The sequence below is a fragment of the Geotrypetes seraphini genome, chromosome 15 (assembly GCF_902459505.1).
Source record: "Geotrypetes seraphini chromosome 15, aGeoSer1.1, whole genome shotgun sequence".
In the NCBI taxonomy this organism is placed as follows: Eukaryota; Metazoa; Chordata; class Amphibia; order Gymnophiona; family Dermophiidae; genus Geotrypetes; species Geotrypetes seraphini.
In genome coordinates this window covers 37684844-37704823 of record NC_047098.1, presented here as the reverse complement: position 1 = coordinate 37704823, position 19980 = coordinate 37684844, and the positions used below count along the sequence as shown (strand labels likewise).

The window sequence follows — 19980 nt, the reverse complement described above, 5'->3', positions numbered from 1 at the left end:
AGAACACAGGCCCTCACCTAGTAATAGAATACCAAAACTAAAAAAATAAATTAAAATTAAATTACATTAGAAACTAACAGATACAAATAATACAAGAAATGGAAAATATGATACCATTTTATTGGACTAAATACGAGGGTGAATCAAAAATTAAAGGCAGTTGTTAAATTACGCAATATAACCGGAACAGAGCTAACAAAATGCAATATATGTACTCATACATTGCCTCTTGGATAGTTTGTCCACACACAGTGCAGTGCTTAGCCTTTAGTTGTGTGGCAGCCACGAGGTCAGAAACATTGACGCTCCATTGCAAGATTGCACCATCGAAGAACAACGTGCAGTAGTGCGCTTTCTTTGAACACAGGGAGTGAAACCTGTGGAAATTCATCAGCAGATATTGACTCAGTATGGACATAGCACCATGAATCAATGAAAGGTTTAAAGCTGGAAGAACAGGTGTAACCGACAAAGGTCATTCTGGTTGCCCATCAACATCACGCGCACAAGAGCACATTGACAGAGTGAATACCTTGATTAGAGAAGACCGACAGATAACTCAATTGGCTGCAGATTTGGATATTGTTTATTGAAAGCTTCTATACCGCTACTAATGACTGGGGAGTCAATTCAGAGCGGTTTACATGAGCATCTGTAAAGGTGTTACAATCCTTGAGCTTCCATAATGGTGTTACAATACAGAGCTTCTGTAGTAGTTATAAAACATTTTCATAACTTTTACATTTAGTTTTTTTGTCTGTGTGCACAGTATTTACACAGTACATCAGCTATGGATCTGCATTTTATGACTTGGGATACAGGAAAGTCTGCGCACGATGGTTTTCCCAAACAGCTTACTGATCTGCACAAGCAACAGCATGTGGAAGTAATGACAAAGTTCCTGAGATGGTATGAAGATCCAAGCATTCTGGGGAGGATTGTTACCGGCAATGAGACATGGGTGTATCACTGCTACCCGAAGACAAAAGACAAAGAATGATGAAGTAAAGGAAGCAGTGCTCACCTGGCACTGGGGAGGAGCCAAAAAACTTCTTCTCTGCAGTAATGCAGAAGCTAGTTGAACGATACAATAAGTGTGTTGTCTTGCATGGAGACTCTGTGGAAAAATGATATGTTCAATTGCTCACAGTTACTTCTATTAAAGGCATTAAATGTATTTTGCCTTTACTTTTTTATTTATCCTCATATATTTTTCAGTTAGCTTTCAAAGGCCAAAACTCTTTTCCTCAAGACAGGACAGTATACTGCTGTTATTGTATCCTGTTTTGACCTGAAGAAGATAGTTTTGGTCTCTTAAAGTTAATCACAAAAATATTAAAATTAATCCAATTAAAAGAAAACACCTCATTTCCATTTTCTATTTTTATTTATTAATATTAAATTAACATGGCTACCACACTACTTTTATCTTACATCAAAAATAAAATTCTTTTTCTACCTTTGCTTTTTTTTTTTTTTTCCAATTATAATCCCGGTGTCAGGTCAAAAGCGCGCCGGGACAAAGCGCGCCCAGACAATTGAGCGCAGCGCAGAGGTGCGCGCCGCAGAAAATTACTGTTTTTACGGCTCTGATGGGGGTGTGTGGGGGGGGAACCCCCCACTTTACTTAATAGAGATCGTGCCGCGTTGTGGGGGCGTTGTGGGGGGTGTGGGGAGTTGTAACCCCCCACATTTTACTGAAAACTTCACTTTTTCCCTGTTTTTAGGGAAAAAGTTAAGTTTACAGTAAAATGTGGAGGGTTACAACCCCCCAAACCCCCCACAACGCCGGCGCGATCTCTATTAAGTAAACTGGGGGGCTCCCCAACAAAAACCCCCGTCGGAGCCCCTAAAAACTGTAATTTTCTTTGGCGTGCGCCTCCGTCTTGCACTAGTTGTCGGCGCGCGCCTTTGTCTTTTGCGGGGTTGTCTATGAACCATAATCCCAGTATCTGGTTTCCATTTTCCTCGTTTTCTCATAACTCTCTTGCCAGGATTTATTGCTTATTGTTTTCCTCTCCTCCTTTTCAACTTTCTTCAATTTATTTTCTGCCTCTATCCTACTACTATTTATCATTCCTATAGCACTGAAAGGCGTTCACAGCGCTGTACATTTAACAAGCAAAAGATGGTCCCTGCTCAGTAAAGCTTGCAATCTAATTACCTAGATTAAATTCTATTTTAGTATCCTGGTCTGAGAGATATAAAACTTCGGTCAACTAGGAAAAGAGCCTTCTCATATGCGGATCCTAAACTCTGGAACTCCATACTTCAGGGATTCCTACATTTCCTGCCAGAAACAATTGAAGTCAATACTGTTCCATTAACATTATGGAGCCCTATATGATTGCTCTCCATACTCCATGAGCAAGCACTTTTCATCAGCATCCATGCCTCTATTTGTTATTACGTGTGTTCCTGTTTCTCGCTTGCTTATTTACCCTACACCCTTTTTCACTTCCTCTGTTCTCATTCTCTCTATTGTTCACTGCCTTTCTTCTCTCCTCTGATGGCTTGTAACTTGAGAAATTATATCCCTATTTATTAGTTTTCTCATTTTTTTTTTTTTTTTTTTTTAACCTTCTGCTCAATATAGTATTATTGTAAACTGCATAATACAAGGGTTTACAAGAGGTATATCAAATGTAATAAATCCAATTGAGGCTTCAATTTCTCTCTTTTTCACTGTATCAACCTATAGTTTGCCACCTCTTTCCCTTACCTCTCCAGTATCTTACTAACTCTATCCTCTTCCTTCCTCTATCCTTTATCCTTTTCCTCTATCTCTTCCTTCCATCCAGCATGTGCCTTCTTTCTCTAGCCCCTTCCATCCAATATCTGAGCCCTCTCCTCCCATATTTCCTACTCACTTCTATCCAGTGTCTGCTCCTCTCTCTCTTCCCCACTTCTATCCAGTATGTGCATCTCTCTCCTTGGTTGGGTCTCTGTCTCTTTCTCATTCTCTCTCTCCCTCTCTCCACAGTCGGGTATCTCTGTCTTGCCCCCTCCCCCTCCTCATGGTCCGGTATATCTCTCCTTCCTCCCTCCCTCCTTCCTTCTCCCTGCAGTCTGGTCTCTTAATTCTCCTCCTCCCCTCTTCCTCCCTCCCTCCTTCTCTATCCCTACAGTCCGGTCTCTTTATCCTCCCCCGTGGTATGATCTCTCTCTCCCACTCTCCACAGCTGGGTCTCTCTCTCTCCCCCTCCCTCCACAGTCAGGTATCTCTGTATTCCCTCCCCCATTCTGCCGTGGTCCGGTATCTCTCTCTTTCCTCTCTCCCCCCTTCACTTCCCTCCCCCTATGGTCCAGTCTTTCTCTCCTCCCCCCATGCACATGTATATTGTCTAGGAATGCAGTGTTTTTCGGGTATATGGCCCATGCAAGTAGGAACATTTCATTGCAAGTCTGAAAATAATTTTTTCCATTTTTACAGAGAGGAACGTGAGATGCTTCAAAGGCAATGGATCAAAGAACAAAAACAGGAAGAAACTGTGAGAAGACAACTCGAGGAGGAACATAGGAGGTAAAACTGAAAGAATCAGTACATCAAGAAATTTACTTTCACTGCAGAAATGAGATTGCAGTGTCAAGCAGAATGCATGAGACTCATCTTTAGAATGTTTCAGGTTGTCTAGCTGAGGTGGGACTAGGTTGAAAGAATTTCTTTTTTGATGGTGAAAGATGATTTCAGCAATTCAATTCAGTTTTTACTCCCCTTATCTTCCCTAACAATGTCCATCCTCGGGGAAGCCGTCCATTCCAGTTATGTTTGTCCTTAATTTTTTTTCTATGATAACTCTTTTTGACAATGTCCACAATAAATATTGCAGCTACTCAGTTTATATTTGGAATTTTTTAAAAAACCTATGAGGCTACAAAAGTTATATTGGTTACCAGTAGAGAATGACAAGGGTACAAAATATTTCCTCCTATTGGTTTTAAAAGTATTTCACTGTAACTTCATTGAGTGTCTCCGCCCCCCCCCCCCCCCTCCCACAGTCTTTGTAATTTTTGAAGTGGATTGATTTTTAACTCCATCAAAAATTACTTGATGAAGTTACAGAGAAATACTTTTAAAACCAATAGGAGGAAATATTTTTTCACTCAGAGAATAGTTAAGCTCTGGAACGCCAGAGGTTGTGGTAAGAGTGGATAGCATAGCTGGTTTTAAGAAAGGTTTAGACAATTTCTTGGAGGAAAAGTCCATAGTCTGTTATTGAGAAAGCCTCTGCTTGCCCTGGATCGGTAGCATGGGATATTGCTACTCCTTGGGTTTTGGCCAGATACTAATGACTTGGATTGGCAACTGTGAGAACAGGCTACTGGGCTTGATGGACCATTGGTCTGACCCAGTAAGGATATTCTTATGACAAATTTTTCCCTGTCCCCACGGGAACTTATTTTCCCGTCCCATCCTGGAGAGTTATTTTCCTGTCCCTGCCCCATTCCTGCAAGCAACATCCTCATCTGCACAAGCCTCAACACTTTAATATCCTAAGTGTTCGAGGCTTGTGTTGTTAATGCAGAGCTTACAGGAATGGGGCAGGGACAGCGATAAACTCACGAGGACAGGACTGGGAAATTGAGTTTCTGTGGGGACGGGGAAAAATTTGTCCCTGTGTCATTCTCTAGTTACCAGTTAAATAGCACATTCAAAACTGTCAACTGTAATACAAACAGGATTAGATTCTGTAAATGCCCCCCCCCCCCAATTTGGGCACCCAAGAAAGGTGAGTGCTGAGCACTATTGTATAAATGGCATTCCAAGCTGGGCACCGTTTATAGCAGTGTATCGCAAACTGTGTGCTGTCCCAGATTCCAGGTGTGCCATGAGATGCCAGGGAGGAGGAGAGGCGTCGGCTGACTGCCTACAGGAAGTGCTTCTCGCCAGCACCTCCCCTGCTCTCCGCACATCTTCCCTTCTAGCACCACTCATTGGCGGCTCAGGGTCCCGTCTGAGGGCCTTTGTGCATGCATAGACATCGATGTGATAATGTCATGCATGTGTGTGACATCATCGCATTGACATCCGTGCACTTCCAGATGCCTCGAGCTGCGACCACTATGTTTAGTGTGCTTCGGCTTGGCAAAGTTTGTGAGACACTGGTTTATAGAATAGTGCATAGGGCTGAGGTCCTCACCGAATTTTAGGCATGAAGGTTTACATCAACTGAAACCTGATGTAAAACATCATGTATAAAATAGGCACAGATCCCTCAATTATTGGTGCCAATTGGGCTTGTTAAACAATTAAGTTATGCACACAAACCGGCTGTGTGCAGTGGTGTAGCGAGGGTGACAGGCACCCAAAGCAGTGGCACCCCCCACACCCCCTTCCACTCCTTTCCTGCCCCCTCCTGCCACGCATGAATGCGCCCCTTCCCTTCCTTCATAACTCTTTAATGTTCGTGGCGCAAGCAGCAACCCAGCCTGCTGCTCGCACCAGCGAAGGCTCTTCCTCTAACATCACTTCCTAGGCGCGGGTCCAGGAAGTGATTTCAGAGGAAGAGTCGACGCTGGTGCAAGCAGCAGGTTGGGATTGCTGCTCGCACCACGAACATTAAAGAGGTACAAGGGAAAGGGGTGCATGCGGTAGTGGGGGCAGGGAAGGAGAAGGGGAGCAGAGAGGAGGACAGATGCTGATGCCCCCACCAAGACGTCACCCGGAGCAAACCGCCCCCCACCCTCACAATGCCACTGGCTGTATGCACTATTTTTCACATGCAATGTATAGCGCTATATTCAGAATTTGGGGGTTACGGGATAAGTATACATTTTGGAGGGTACTTATGATTGAAGAATGAGTGGCCCAGATGTGGCACACATCTTTAGTAAATGCCCTTGCTCCTCCCATGGCCATGCCCCTTTTTCAGTTGTGCATTAAAAGATTTAGGGGTGAATTCATCAATGGACGCTAAGCAATTTAGTGCATAATAACGATTAGCATAGGAATATAATGGGCATCTTAGCATTTAGCACATACTAATGTGGTTAGTGCACGCTAAATCGCTTAGCGCCCATAGATGAATTTCCCCCTTACTTGCATATCTTTATAGAATAGCACCTAGCAAGACGCTCTTCGGCACACTTTTATTTCTACGTTGTTTTGGAATAATCTTCTGTTTTGTATTCGAACTGAGCAGTCTTTTTTAAGTTTAAATTACTTTTAAATATTTTTTTTTCAGAAAGCCTTTGATATTTGGGGGTAATCTGAAATGAAATTCAAGACATTAGTATGTTTATCATTAACTATGTTTTAATTATTTATTTGTATATTGTTTTATTTTTGATTGTATGAGTGTTTCTTTTTTATTGTATTATCTTTTCTTTTATTATTGGCGTTCTTTTCAATTTGATTTTGTTTTGTAAGCCGCTTTGATCTTTTGCATCAAGCAGGATATCAAATGAAAAATAAACATAAGTGTAAACATGCACATGTAAATCCTAATTGTTGTCCATTAACATCAGTAATTGATTGTTAGAGCCCAAATTTTGGTGCTAATTGCCGTGTTATTCAATTACATTGTGCACGCGTACTGGGCACACACAATTTTGAATGTGTAAACGCCTGTGCATACTCAGGATGAGTGTATAAGCATATTTTATAGCATACGTCAACACATTTTAACTCTACCTAAGCTCGGTCCAAAACTAGGTCTCTGGGAACACTTTTGTACAAATTAACCCCCCTTTTACAAAAGTGCGGAAGAGGTTTTTAGTGCTGGCTGGCACACTGAATGCTCTGTGCTGCTCTGACGCCCATAGGAACTCTATGACCTTTGGAGCAGCGCAGAGTATTCAACGTCCTAGCCGGTGCTAATAACCTCTTCTGTGCTTTTGTAAAAGGGGGGTAAAGTAGGCAAAATCTTGCAGTGAGCCTAATTTCCTACTTTACCCCTAAAATGTGTGAAGTGAACATATCATCCTGCGAAAACTGAGAAACATCCCTTTCCTTCAAAAACCCTATACACAACTTTAGCCCGGATTCTGTATAGAACGCCCAGTCTCAGAAGCCAACGGGCGTCCTATATAGAATCGGGCATAAGGCCGCCTACAGTAAACCCGATTCCCTAACCGATGTCCATGTTTCAGACGCCAGTTAGAGAATCGAGTTGTTGTAGACACAGAAGCTAAACTTATCGAGGTGTTTTTTTTAGGAAACGTGTGTCCCGATTGGCTGGGAAGGCAGCAGTTGGCTGCCTACAATCAGGACGCCGTTTATAGAATCTGGGCCTTTGTGTCCTCCAGTTTCAAAGAGTTATAGAGGGCAAGGCTTAAACTACAGTGCTAGACCTTCAGATCTGTTTGAAACTGATTTTGTGTCTGATGTATGTGAATTAAATGTAGGCAAGAAGAAAGCAGACTGCAGAGGCTTCTAGAAGAAACAAAACGAACCTTCACAGCACAGAGAGATCAGCTGCTAGAACAACTTTCTTGGGTATGGCATAGAAAGTTCTAGAACAAAGAGTTACGACAGTATGCTAGACATCTCAGAAATACAGTACAAATGTGTTCCTTCACAGAAAGGGGAGGTGGTGAAGACAAACATTAGGCTGAAATTTAAAAAGACCTGGAACAGGAACAGAGTACTCTTGACATTGGCAGTGAGGGAATAGAGGTTGGAAGTTATCAATGTGGGCTACTGATAAGACAAATTATTTTATCACAAGTTGTGCTATTTAGGTCCCATTATATGCAATGAGACTCTGTGCTACATTAGCACAACTTGTGGTAAAATAACTCATCTTAACAATAGTTTATGTTGATAACTTCTCTCCTAAGTACGATTTATGATATTGTAGTAGGTACAATAAATTAAGAAATGTGTTGTTTGAAGATGTGATCAAGGCAGTTAGCATAGCTGGGTTTAAAAAAGAGTTTAGGCCATAGGTGCCAGCTCAAGTGCTGTGCATCCCCACTATTCAACAAATTCCTTCATTGTATCCAGGGAAGGGTAATTTCTGTTATATTTTCTGATCATTTTGAAAAGCTGATGCTTGTGATTTAGGCAAGTTCTTGAGGGAAAGTCCATAAATATCTATTAGCCACGAAAGCTTGGGAAACCTACTGATTATTTCTGGATGGTCCTCAGGATCCTGCTGGGTACTTGTGACCTGAATGGTTAACTTCCTGGGTCATTGATTTCACTCTTTAGGACACATCTAGGGCTAAATTCTATATATGACACCCCAAAAAGCGCTAGTCTATAAGTTGTGCTTAGAGTTAGGTACGGTTTATAGAATAGTACTTACTAGAGAATGACATGGGGACAAATTTTCCCCATCCCCGCGGGAACTCATTTTCCCGTCCCATCTCGGAGAGTTCTTTTCCTGTCCCTGCCCCATTCCTGCAAGCTCCATCCTCAACTGCACAAGCCTCAAACACTTTAAAACTCATAAGTGTTCAAGGCTTGTGCAGTTAAGGCAGAGCTTACAGGAATAGGGCAGGGACAGGAACAGCGACAAAACTCACGGGGACGGGAAAATTAAATTCCTGTGGGGAGCGTGTCATTCCCTAGCACTTACACCTGGGAACCATGACTAAATTTAAGCATGGCCATTTTCACCAAGGAAAACATTTAGGTGCAGATGCCCATATTCTATAATTACATGCATAACTGAAAATAATGCCCCTGATCTGCACATGACCCACCCATTTCTGTGCCCCCTTTTATGACTGACACCTAAATGTCATTGACTTTAATTCAATTAAATTGCACACACAATTTTTAGTTCTTTTTATAGAATTGGGGGGTAACTTCTATGCTCTTCATTATGGAAGAAGGAGCTGAGTACTTAAGCCACGCAGTCACTATTTGCAGGCAATCTGTCTGTCTCTCTGTTTCCATAAAACCAAGGACAAAACCAAAAGAGCCCCTAATGGTCATATGAGTCATGTTTTCGTAGGATAAATGAGTTTAGTGGCGAGTGGCAAATTTTTGAATTAGAAGTTGCTGAGATACAAATTAATAGCATGATTTTTACAAACTAAAATTTTTGATTACAATGAACCTTGAAATTCTCTCCCCCTTTTACTAAGCTGCAGTAGAGGTTTCTACCATGGCCCAGAGCATTTAGCACTCTGGGCCACGGTAGAAACCTCTACCATGGCTTAGAAAAAGAGGGCCTATATTAGGAATCCAAAATGCACATATTTTTTTGATATCACAATTTTTTTCTGAGTTTATCAGAGCTTGAGTTGACTTTCAAAACTGAAAATTCAATATTTCAGGAGCAGCAGTTTCACTATGAAACACAGAAGGCAGCTGATGAACAGATCAAGGGTTTGCAAGCTGAAATTAGAAGACTCATGAAACAGAGAAGGGTAATAAAGATATATTAATCATTTTAAATATTTGATCTATGTACTCAGCTATATCCAGAGTGCATATGGCCAGTGGTAGTAACCTGTCAATTATTAATGTTACTCCTAATCAACCATGAAGATACACAAGCTCTGACAGCCCCGGCCCTACCTAATGAGCCAGCTACCAAGAAGATCTTGCACTGTAGTCTTCCATATGGCAATATTCAGTAACTCGCCTAGCCCAAAGTATTTGCTTTAAGAGAGATACAAGAGATCATTTTATGTTTAAACAATTTTTATTGATGATATTAAAACAACAGAACCACATGCTGTAGAAGAAAAACAAACATAGCCAAGAAATTACAAATCAAATAAGCAGTAAGCAGGGTACTCCAGATCATCAAAGTTCTTCCATAGTAACAGAATCCATTCCCTTAGCAAAAGAGATCATTTTAAACACAGCATCCCAACACTAGTGGAACTCCCTCTAAATAAATATCTTGCACCATAGCATATGGAATGAGGATAAAACCAGGAGTCATTCTTTAACAGCCACCCTCCTCTCTGTTTTCTTTAGCTTTCCATGGATACATATTCTGCTGGAAGGTAAGATGACGCAAGAAGTATTTGGAGGGGTGAGGCTCTTTAGGTTAAAATATTATGTCTTCTAGCAGATGGCAAGTATTTAGAGCACACAATAAGAAGTTTCATTTGTGTCTTGCAGCCTTGTTGCACCTCCACCTTCTCTGAATTCCCAAACTCCACCTCAAACAGGAAAGCCTTCCCCATCCTCTCCAGTTCATGTGGGTAAGTGTGTCACCTGCTTCAAATTATAGTGGTACCTCGGTTTACGAGTGCACCGGTTTGCGAGTGTTTTGCAAAACGAGCAAAACATTTGCAAAATTGGCACCTCGCAAACCGAGCTTGCCTCGATGTACAAGCGCCTCCCCCCCCGCGTGATCCGGCACCCCCCCCCGCTCACATCGCCCCCCCGCCGTGACCCAACATCCTCCCCGTACCCATCACCCACCTGGCACCGGCACCAATGCACAGGACGTGCCGGTGCCCAAAGATCTGTCCTCCTGATCGCTGGGCCTCCGAGAGGGGGGCCCTGTTTTGCCAATCAAGGGGGGGCCCGGTGTTTCAAATTGAGGGGGGGTCCGGTGTTGCCGATCGAGGGGGGAGCCCAGTGTTGCCGATCGCTGCAGGGGGGCTGGGCTGTTGTCGTCTGAAATTTTTTTTTTTTTTTGAGTGGTCTCCTTCAGTGGGCCCCCACTGACTATTTTGGGCCCTAGGCACATGCCTTCTTGGCCTATTGGTTAAACCGGCCCTGCACATAGTACTAGTATTGTGTCCTACATTCATTCTAAAACCTACTTATGCGCTTAATATAAGTATTGTGTATTATGTTCATCCTAGATTTACACATCTCTGATAATTCTAGTTATCTGTACTTATTTATCTTATTCTCAGCATTTTGGGTACATCTTTTGTGTTCACCCTATCATCTTCCTAGTAGGGAGTTGCTAGCTATTTCCTCTATTGTTGCTAATCCCTTGTGTCTATCATATCTCCCCTCTCTCGCCTTTCCTCCAAAGTATACATATTGAGATTTTTATGTCTGTTCCCATATACCTTATGACATAGACCACAGTTCTTCAACCACCGGTCCATGGACCGGTGCCGGTCCGCAGAAAATTCCTGCCTGTCCATGCAGGACCGGCGAAATCAACTTCTTCAATTTCCTGCCGGTCCGCGCAGGACCGGCAAGATCGAGGAGCTGTCATTCGCGCAGAGCCGGAGACATAATAGGGAGCCTCACACTGTGCTTTATCCCCTCCCAGTGGCTCTCCTTACAAACGCAGCGATTCAAAAAGGAAGCCTTGGAGCTTTTGCTGAGTCGGGCCGCCTCTGATGATGCAACAAAATACGGCAATAAAAATCATATATAAAATAGGCAAATATGATCACGTCACCCCACTACTGAAAGAGGCACACTGGTTGCCTATTACACATCGCATAACCTATAAAATCATTCTGCTTACGTTTAAAATAAATCTTGCACACCAGCCTTTATATCTTTATAAGAAACTCATCCCCCATTACTCTCCACGTACTCTGAGATCAGGAGACCAAAAACTTCTACAAATTCCTTCAATCAAAGAATTCTATTATACCCGGAAAACAAACTTTACAGTTGTCGCCCCAACACTATGGAATGCTTTACCACAACAACTTAGAGAAGAACAACATCTAGATAATTTCAAGACCAATTTGAAGACATTTTTATTCCGAGATGCTTTTGTCTGTTCTTAGTTCCACCTTTTTATTTTTCTCTCTTTTTTTTTTTTTTTCTCTCTCCTAAATTCTCTCTTTTACTTACCCTACTTTTTCAATCTTTGCCTACCTTTATCTCCTCTATTCCACCCTTTTCCCTATCATTTTTTCCTTTTCAACTGATTCGTTTCAACTTATTTAGCCAACCGCTTTAATTAAAGCGATCCTACCCAATATGTTTTTCCCTACCCTCACTATTTCCCTCTCTTCTCCAGAATATGTAACTTTCCCCCCCTTCCCCTCATATCCTCACTTTCATGTTAGTCAAATTATGTCTTTAATGTTCACCCACCACATTTTATATTTTAAATTTTATCTTTGTTTTCCTTTGTATAAATTGTATTGTGAACCGGCCAGATACTTGCTGATGGTCGGTATATTAAAAAGTTAATAAACTTGAAACTTGAACTTCCGCTTTCCTCAGAGGCGGTGCGACCCAACAAAGGACCTGAGGCTGCCTTACTGAATCGCAGCGCTGGCAAGGAGAGTTGCTGGGAGGGGAGAAAGCTGCTGGGCATGGTGAAAATAAAAAAGGGGACAGTTGTTACTGGACCTGGAGAGGGAGAAGGTGAGATGCTGCTGGGAGGGGGGAGGGAAAGGAGTCTGGGAAGCTACTGGGTAAGGGGGAAAAAGGGACAGCTGCTACTGGACCTGGATAGGGAGGAGAGATGCTGATGGGAGGGGAGGAGGGAAAGGAGTTTGGGAAGCTGCTGGGCATGGTGAAAAAAAAGGGACAGCTGCTACTGGACCTGGAGAGGGAGAAGGAGAGATGCTGCTGGGAGGGGGGAGGGAAAGGAAAGGGAAGAGAGTTACTGCTGGACAGGGGGAGGAGGGAAGGGAGAAGAAAAAAGGAAGGAAACAGCTTGCAGGGAGATTAGAGGAGGGGAAGGGGAGAGACAGGAATGAGATGGGAAGGGGGGTCAGCAGAGAAATTGAGAGGGACAAAGATGCTAGATCTGGTGTAGGAGAGATAAAATGAAGAGGGCAGTGAAGCTGGAATGAATCGTGTAAAAAGGAGAGAGGGGCATAGGCTGGATGGAAAGGGGAGAGGGGCATAGAAAGAAGACAAATACCATATGGAAGGGGGAGAGGTCAGACAGTAGATGGAAGGGGCAGATGCTGGATTGAAGAGACAGAGAGGGTAGACGCTGGAAGGAAGAGAGTGAAAAGAAGATGAAAGCAGAAACCAGAGACAACAAAAGGTAGAAACAAATAATTTTATTTCTATTTTGTGATTAGAATATATCAGATTTGAAATATATATCCTGCTAGAGACATAACTGGGGACTGCAGTATTCTGTTAGCATGATATTTCTATGAACTTGGCGTGTTCAGTTTTCTTGATAGTAGAGGGGATATATGTGAAGGGGAGGGGAGACAGGGGTTTTGTTGGTCCGTGCTCTGTATATTTGTATTTATAAAATCACAATTGTTCAGAATATTGTTTTTTTTAATACTTTAATAAAATACGTTCAATATAAAATCATAATTGCGGCTTGTGCAGATGGGATCAGATGGTTTGCGGGGACCGAGCTCGCGAAGATGGGGCGTAAACGGGGTTTTAAAATTTTAGTCCTAGTAATTTGCCGGTCCACAAAATAATTCTTTTATTTCTGCTGGTCCACGGGTGTAAAAAAGTTGAAGAACACTGACATAGACCATCACCATTTCAGTAGCCTGTTTATATCTTTTTGAAAATGTGGTCTCCAGAATTGTACACAATATTCTAAATGAATTCTCCCAAGAGTCTTATACAGGGACATCAATACTTCCTTTTTCCTACTGGCCATACCTCTCCCTATGCACCTAAACATCCTTCTAGCTTTTGCTGTCTTCTTTTCAACCTGTTTTTCTGCAGTCCAAATGTATGACCTTGCATTTCTTAACATTAAATCTTAGCTGCCAAATTTCAGACCATTCCTCAAGCTTCACTGGGTCCTTCCTCATGTTTTCCACACCATCAGGGTGTCTACTCTATTGCAGATTTTGGTATCATCCGCAAAGAGGCCAATCTTACCAGTCAACCCTTCAGCAAAATTGCTTACAAAAATGTTAAAAAGAACAGCCTCATGAACCAAACCTTGAGGCACACCACTGGTAACATCCCTTTCCTTAGAGCGATCTCCATTGACCACTACGCTCTGTCGCCTTACACTCAACCAGTTCCTGACCCAGTCCGCCACTTTGGGGCCCATACCAAGGTTATTTAGTTTATTAGACACCTGTGTGGAACACTGTCACAGGCTTTGCTATAATTTAAAAATACCACATCAAGCACTGTCCCGCTATCCAATTCTCTGGTCACCCAGTCAAAGAAATTGATCAGATTTGTTTGACAAGACCTGCCTCTTCCATGTTGCCTCGGGTCCTGTAATCCACTGGATTCCAGAAACTTCACTATTCTGTTTTAAAAGTGTTTCAATTAATTTACTTACCACAGAAATCAGACTTACCGGCCTTTAGTTCCCTACTTCCTGTTATTTTTTACATAATTGTCAAATTTAAAATTTTTTAAAGTATTTTTGCATGCAGCAACCAAGTTCCTCTCAAATTGGGCTAAAGGAAAATGTATCCTTCAATCTCTCTGTCCCTAAAGAACCGGGCAATATATTTATGCTCTATTTAATGTTCATTGCAGTACTAAACAGCACATTAAGGACCAGAGAAGTGAATGGAAAAACTGCTGAAAGTGTTACACTGGAACTACTACAGCAGATAATGCAGTCTGCAGACTCAAGTAAGCCTTTCATTCTAAAACAAGAGCCTACATATATACCGTGTTTCCCTGAAAATAAGACCTACCCTGAAAATAAGCCCTAGCATGATTTTCGGGTTAGGTCTTAATATAAGCCCTACCCCAAAAATAATCCCTAGTTGAAGCGCTTATTTTTGGGATAGAGGAAAGCAAAATAAAAGTCCGCTGCTAGTACCGGGATTGTCCTAAATGCCGCAGCAGACCCTTCCATCTCTATCTCTCCACGTCGATTGCGAAACTGACATATACCCACTGCCAAAAGGCAGCGTCACAGCAGCAATCTAAATGGGCTACTTCGGGCCTTCTCACGTCAGGATGTTCCACTACCACGTTGCTGATGACATCATCAGTGATGCAGCAGAGGAACGCCCCAGTGTGAGAAGGCCCAAAGCAGACCATTTAGATTGCTGCCGCGACGCTGCCTTTTGTCTGTCTCGCAGTTGGAGTGGGGAGGGAGAGATGGAAGGGTCAGTGGGGGTTCGGCTGTGTGGCAGGGGGGATAGAAAGATGCTGTGGGTTTGAGATTGGGCAGTTTCCCCGAAAATAAGAACTAGTGCATTTTGGGGGCCCAAAAATAATATGACAGTGTCTTATTTTCGGGGAAACACAGTACAAGCAATTCTGTCTGCATAAGATTGCTGAAATAAGCATTTTATTCAATGAAAGTTTTGTTATTGCCAAATAGCTAGCTCACAACTGAACTTTAGTGGAACAGCGGTGACATCTTGTGGCTTTGTTAGCTTCTCACACACATAAGCATTCATGAACATAAATTACAGCATCTATATTTCAGCTAATAGGTAAAACTGACATGCAGACTGTGCAGAAATGTATTGACAGTCCGCACATTTAGAGACTGTTTTCTGTATGCTTCAGAGTGCTAATTTGTAAAAGTGCATTGGGATCCTGTTTGAATGAAAGGGAGTATAGAAATCAAAAAGATTATGAAACCACTGTTTTGAAAAACAGGGCTTAATTTGTAAGCAGAAAGGAAGTGGAACTATGGAGCATGGGGAAGGGGCAAGCAGAACAACATAAGAAAGGGAAGAACTAGAAGGGAATACCCCTGTTGCTTTGAAGTCTGAAAAGAAATGGCAGAACTGTTTTCCATTTCCAGGCCATTCCCCCAGAAATTAAGCCCTGAAAATCGATTATTCAATATGCCCTATCTGATGAATGCAGAACTAATAGCAATATCTGCCCTTACAAATTTAGCATAAACACATTTGTAATCACACCTCTCCCAGTCACAATCTGCCCGATACCCAGCACTGTTTAATGACCAGGAATGGGTCCTGCATGGTTAAATAGTGTTTGGCTGGCCAAGCTCTAATACTCAGTAGGAGATAGCTAACTATATCACTTGATAGCTGCTGATTTTAAGCACTATCTGGCCAAATTTAACAGCCAAATCGGGCCACACAAATAGCTTTAGTCACTATAACTTAACCGGCCAGTACTTAAAATCAACTTAGCCAGCTAAGTTTGAGTTGGCCAAATATAGAATGATATTCAATGCCAGTCACTGGAAATGACCCAGCATTGAATATCGGGGCTCAGCGCCAACTGCAAGAGTTAGCCAGCCTCCCTCCTGTGGTCATAATATCAGCCTCAACGTATAATCCATAGGGGTCCTTTTACAAAGGCACGGTAGCGGTTTAACACGCGGAATACCGCACGTTAAACCGCCTGCCATGCTAGTACCTAATGCCTCCATTGACGAGGCGTTGGGATTATAGGCTGCCGCAGGGGTTAGCACGTGATGAAATGTCCGACGCACTAAGCCCCGTAGCGCGTCTTGATAAAAGGAGCCCATAGTGTGGTTATTTCTTTACAGGTTCTTTTTGGTGTTAGGCTGTTAAAATTCCTTAATGAGTTTATAGTTGTGCTTTGTATGATCAAACCCATCCCTTTAACTGATTTCTTAAAAAAAAAAAAAAACAATCTGGCAAGAATCAGAGCAAATTGTGCTCAGGTTGAAATTCATAGGCTGAGATTTAAGATGATTCTTTTTTTTTTTCCAGTTGTTAATGGGAAAAGTGATGCAGAACGAGATTCTTTAAATGCCATGACCAGAGACCATCTTCACAACTATAGACGGGATGTCAGAAATGCAGAAGTATCATTTTTAACTTTTCTACTTTTATTCTTTGCTGTTTTGTCTGCTCACATTATTAAAATCAGGCCACCATTAGACAATTTCTTATTGCCCTGGGTAAGATCCATACTATAATCGAGCAACAGGGACATTCCTGTGACATTTTCAAACTTAGGGCTTCTTTTACAAAGCCACTGTAGAGGTTTCCACCGTGGGCCAATGAGGTAAATAATCCGACGCTCATAGGAATTCTATGAATGTCGGAGCATTTACCTCACCAGCCTGTGATAGAAACCAATACTGCGACTTTGTATAAGCCAACGTTGATTTCAACTCATTACTATGCATTGTACAAGCTGTTATTTAACAAAGGGCATGATCTCACAAACAAGCCCCTCCAGTGGGTTCTACTCAATATCGTGCAATTGCTAGCAGTATGTTTATGTTTATTGTGGACTTGATATACATAAGTCTTTATTTGTATACCGCACAATGCCTTGTGGTTCTAGGTGTACAGAAAGAATACATTGAGGAAGATATTAACATTATAGATAGATTAAAACATAGTAATAAGATGTTCCCTGTCTGTCCCAGATGGGATCACAATCTATGTTATGTAGCCTGAAAATTAGATAGGAAATGTATGCACATAATAAAAAGAAGAAAACAATATTATAAACTCAGTGGAGGCAAAAACCCCTTGAAGGAATGGGAAGGAAAAGAAAAAAATAAAATAATAAAAAAAGATTAAAGTGAAATGGAAGTTCTAAATAAGCTCAGTTCTATGTAAGGCAGCAATAGATAAAACCTTGATGTTAGTCATAAAATTTCTATATCAAACTGGTATGAAGCATATATATCAGGGGAAAGAAAAAATGTATATATATATATAAAGCAGGGAGGAAAACATCACATATCACAATCTGCTGAAAGCAAAAAAGTTAAATACGGTACCTGAGAGTGACAAGGTAAGTAATTATACAGTGTAAATGAAAGAAAACAGATCAAATTTATTTATACCACCCTTCTGATGTTACCAAACAGAACAGTTTACAAAATTAAAACAAGATATTTAAAGAAAGGAACTGCAACTCTTGACAGAAAAAGTAAAGAAATAGAAAGAACAGTGCAGTGTCTCCTGTGCTCAAAGTTCCAGGGCAAAGTATGAGAAAATAATATTTTTAAAAATAAATTTTCTATACCATTCTCCCTCTCTGTCCTGGTGGGCTCACAATCCATCTAATGTACCTGGGGCAATGGGGGGATTAGGTGACTTGCCCAGGTTAACATGGAGCAGTGTGGGTTTGAACCCACAACCTCAGGGTGCTGAGGCTGTAGCTTTAACCACTGTGCCACACTCTCCCCCCAAATGGGCTTTTAACAAAGCCCTAAACTTCAAATATGACTGTTCTGTGCACAGGATAATGGGAAAAGTATTCCAAAGTAAAGATGTTATGAAAAATAAAAAATAAAAAAAAAGCTGATTGTTATATAGATTCAAGCCAAGCAGAGTAGACGGATGGGATAGAAAAGTGCTTTTCTGTAGTCCAACAAAGTACATAGACAGATTTATAAGGAACAATCATGGAGGTCAGGTAAGACAGAACACCTGTGGAAAAAAGGCTGTATATGCAAGGGTAAAAATCTTATGTTGGATCCTGTAATAAACAGGTAACCAAAGATGCTCGGAAAGAACAGGGGTAACATGATCAGTAAGCCATGCAGGAATCAATAGGCTAATGCAGTGTTTTCCAACACTTGGGGCTCCTTTTACAATCCATTTTAACGCATGCACTGGATTAGCACATGCTATAACGCCCACTAGCCGGAAATCTACCGCCTGCTCCAAAGGAGGCGGTAGTGGCTAGCGTGTGCGGCAATTTTGCGCGCGCTATTCTGCGCGTTAAGGCCCTAGCGCGGCTTTGTAAAAGGAGCCCTTGGCCTCCAAAGTCCTCTGTTGTGGCCCTCGAACAGTTGGCTAAAATGTTTTTCAAGTCCTGCAAATGTGTCCAGTTCAATCTTGCCTGCTTGGATAGTGCACTAACCCCCTCTTTTACAAACGCGTAGTATGGGTTTTAGCGCCGGCAGCAGCAGTAACTGCTCCGACACTCATAGAATTCCTATAAGCGCCAGAGCAGTTACCGCCGCTGCTGGTGCTAAAACCCGTACTACGCGTTTGTAAAAGAGGGGGAAAATTATTTTCAAATGAATTTGTAGTGTTACTTGTCAAAGAACATTCCACTCAGTACTTTATAGATTACATTACATTACATTACATTAGAGATTTCTATTCCACCTGTGCCTTTCGGTTCTAAGCTGATTACAAAATTGGAAGAGAACTGGACATTTCCAGGAAGTTTACATATCAGGAATATAACAAGTTTACATATCAAGTTTAAATAACAGGTAAGGAAAGCAATACATTCAAGTTAGGGAGATTATTACATAACGTTGAGGGAAGAAATATTGGTTACAGATGGAGGTTGCTTACATGGCGTTGAGGGATGTTGTAGGAGTGATGGATATGAAGGAGTAAGCGTGTGTGTGTAGGTAGGAGGTTAGAGTGATGGTAGGTGTTTTTTGAATAGAAGCGTTTTGATTTCTTTTCGGAAAACTTTGATGTCTGATGTTTTGGTCAGCAGTTTGGAGACTGTTGGGTCAATTTTCGCTGCCTGTGTCGCCAGAAGGTTATCGTAAAGTTTCTTGCGTCTGGTACCATTGAGAGAAGGTATGTGAATAGGCTTTGAGTTTTCCTTGTTCTGTGTGTGAAGTTGCGGTATAGGCGGTTGTTTAGGTAACTTGGTGCAGCTCCGTGGGTTACTTTGAATAGAAGACAGTAGAATTTGAATTGTGATCTTGCTTTTATCGGTAGCCAGTGAGAGTCTAAATAAGCATTAGTGATGTGGTCGAATTTGCTAAGCGAGTAGCTCCCAATATCTCCACTGAGCCGTCTCTTCTTCAAGCTGAACAGTTCTAGCTGCTTTAGCCTTTCCTCATAGGAAAGTCATCCCATCCCTTTTATCATTTTTGTCACCAGTCTCTGTACCATTTCTAATTCCGCTATATCTTTTTTGGGATGTGGTGACCAGAACTGCACACAGTATTCAAGATATGGCCTCACCGCAAGGTGATACAAAGACATAACATTTTTGTATTTATTTTCTATTCTTTTCCTGATAATCCTTAACTTCTATTTGCTTTCTTAGCCATCGCCGCACACTGAGCCGAGGACTTCAACATATTCTAAACGATGACGCCTAGATCCTTTTCCTGGGCAGTGGCTCCTACAGTGGAACCCTGCATCATGTAGCTATAGTTCAGGTTCCTCTTTCCCACATCACTTTGCACTTGTTTACATTACACATCATCTGCCATTTTGATGCTTAGTCTCCCATCCTCACAAGGTCCTCTTGCAATTTAACAAATTTGGGCCTCTTCTACTAAACCGCACTAGCAGTTTTAGCTTGGGGAGCCACGCTGAATG

At 41.8% G+C, this 19980-nt stretch overlaps 1 protein-coding gene across 1 annotated transcript in view; it reads left to right on the top strand.

The window, feature by feature from the left end:
- Positions 1-19980, top strand: part of LOC117348864 — a 73799-nt gene that overhangs the window by 39055 nt on the left and 14764 nt on the right. Inside the window, exons 12-18 of the mRNA XM_033921431.1 lie at positions 3434-3523; positions 7348-7438; positions 9232-9324; positions 9884-9912; positions 10031-10113; positions 14282-14380; positions 16423-16517. Coding sequence (XP_033777322.1) covers positions 3434-3523; positions 7348-7438; positions 9232-9324; positions 9884-9912; positions 10031-10113; positions 14282-14380; positions 16423-16517 — 580 coding nt within the window. The remainder of the gene's footprint in view (positions 1-3433; positions 3524-7347; positions 7439-9231; positions 9325-9883; positions 9913-10030; positions 10114-14281; positions 14381-16422; positions 16518-19980) is intronic.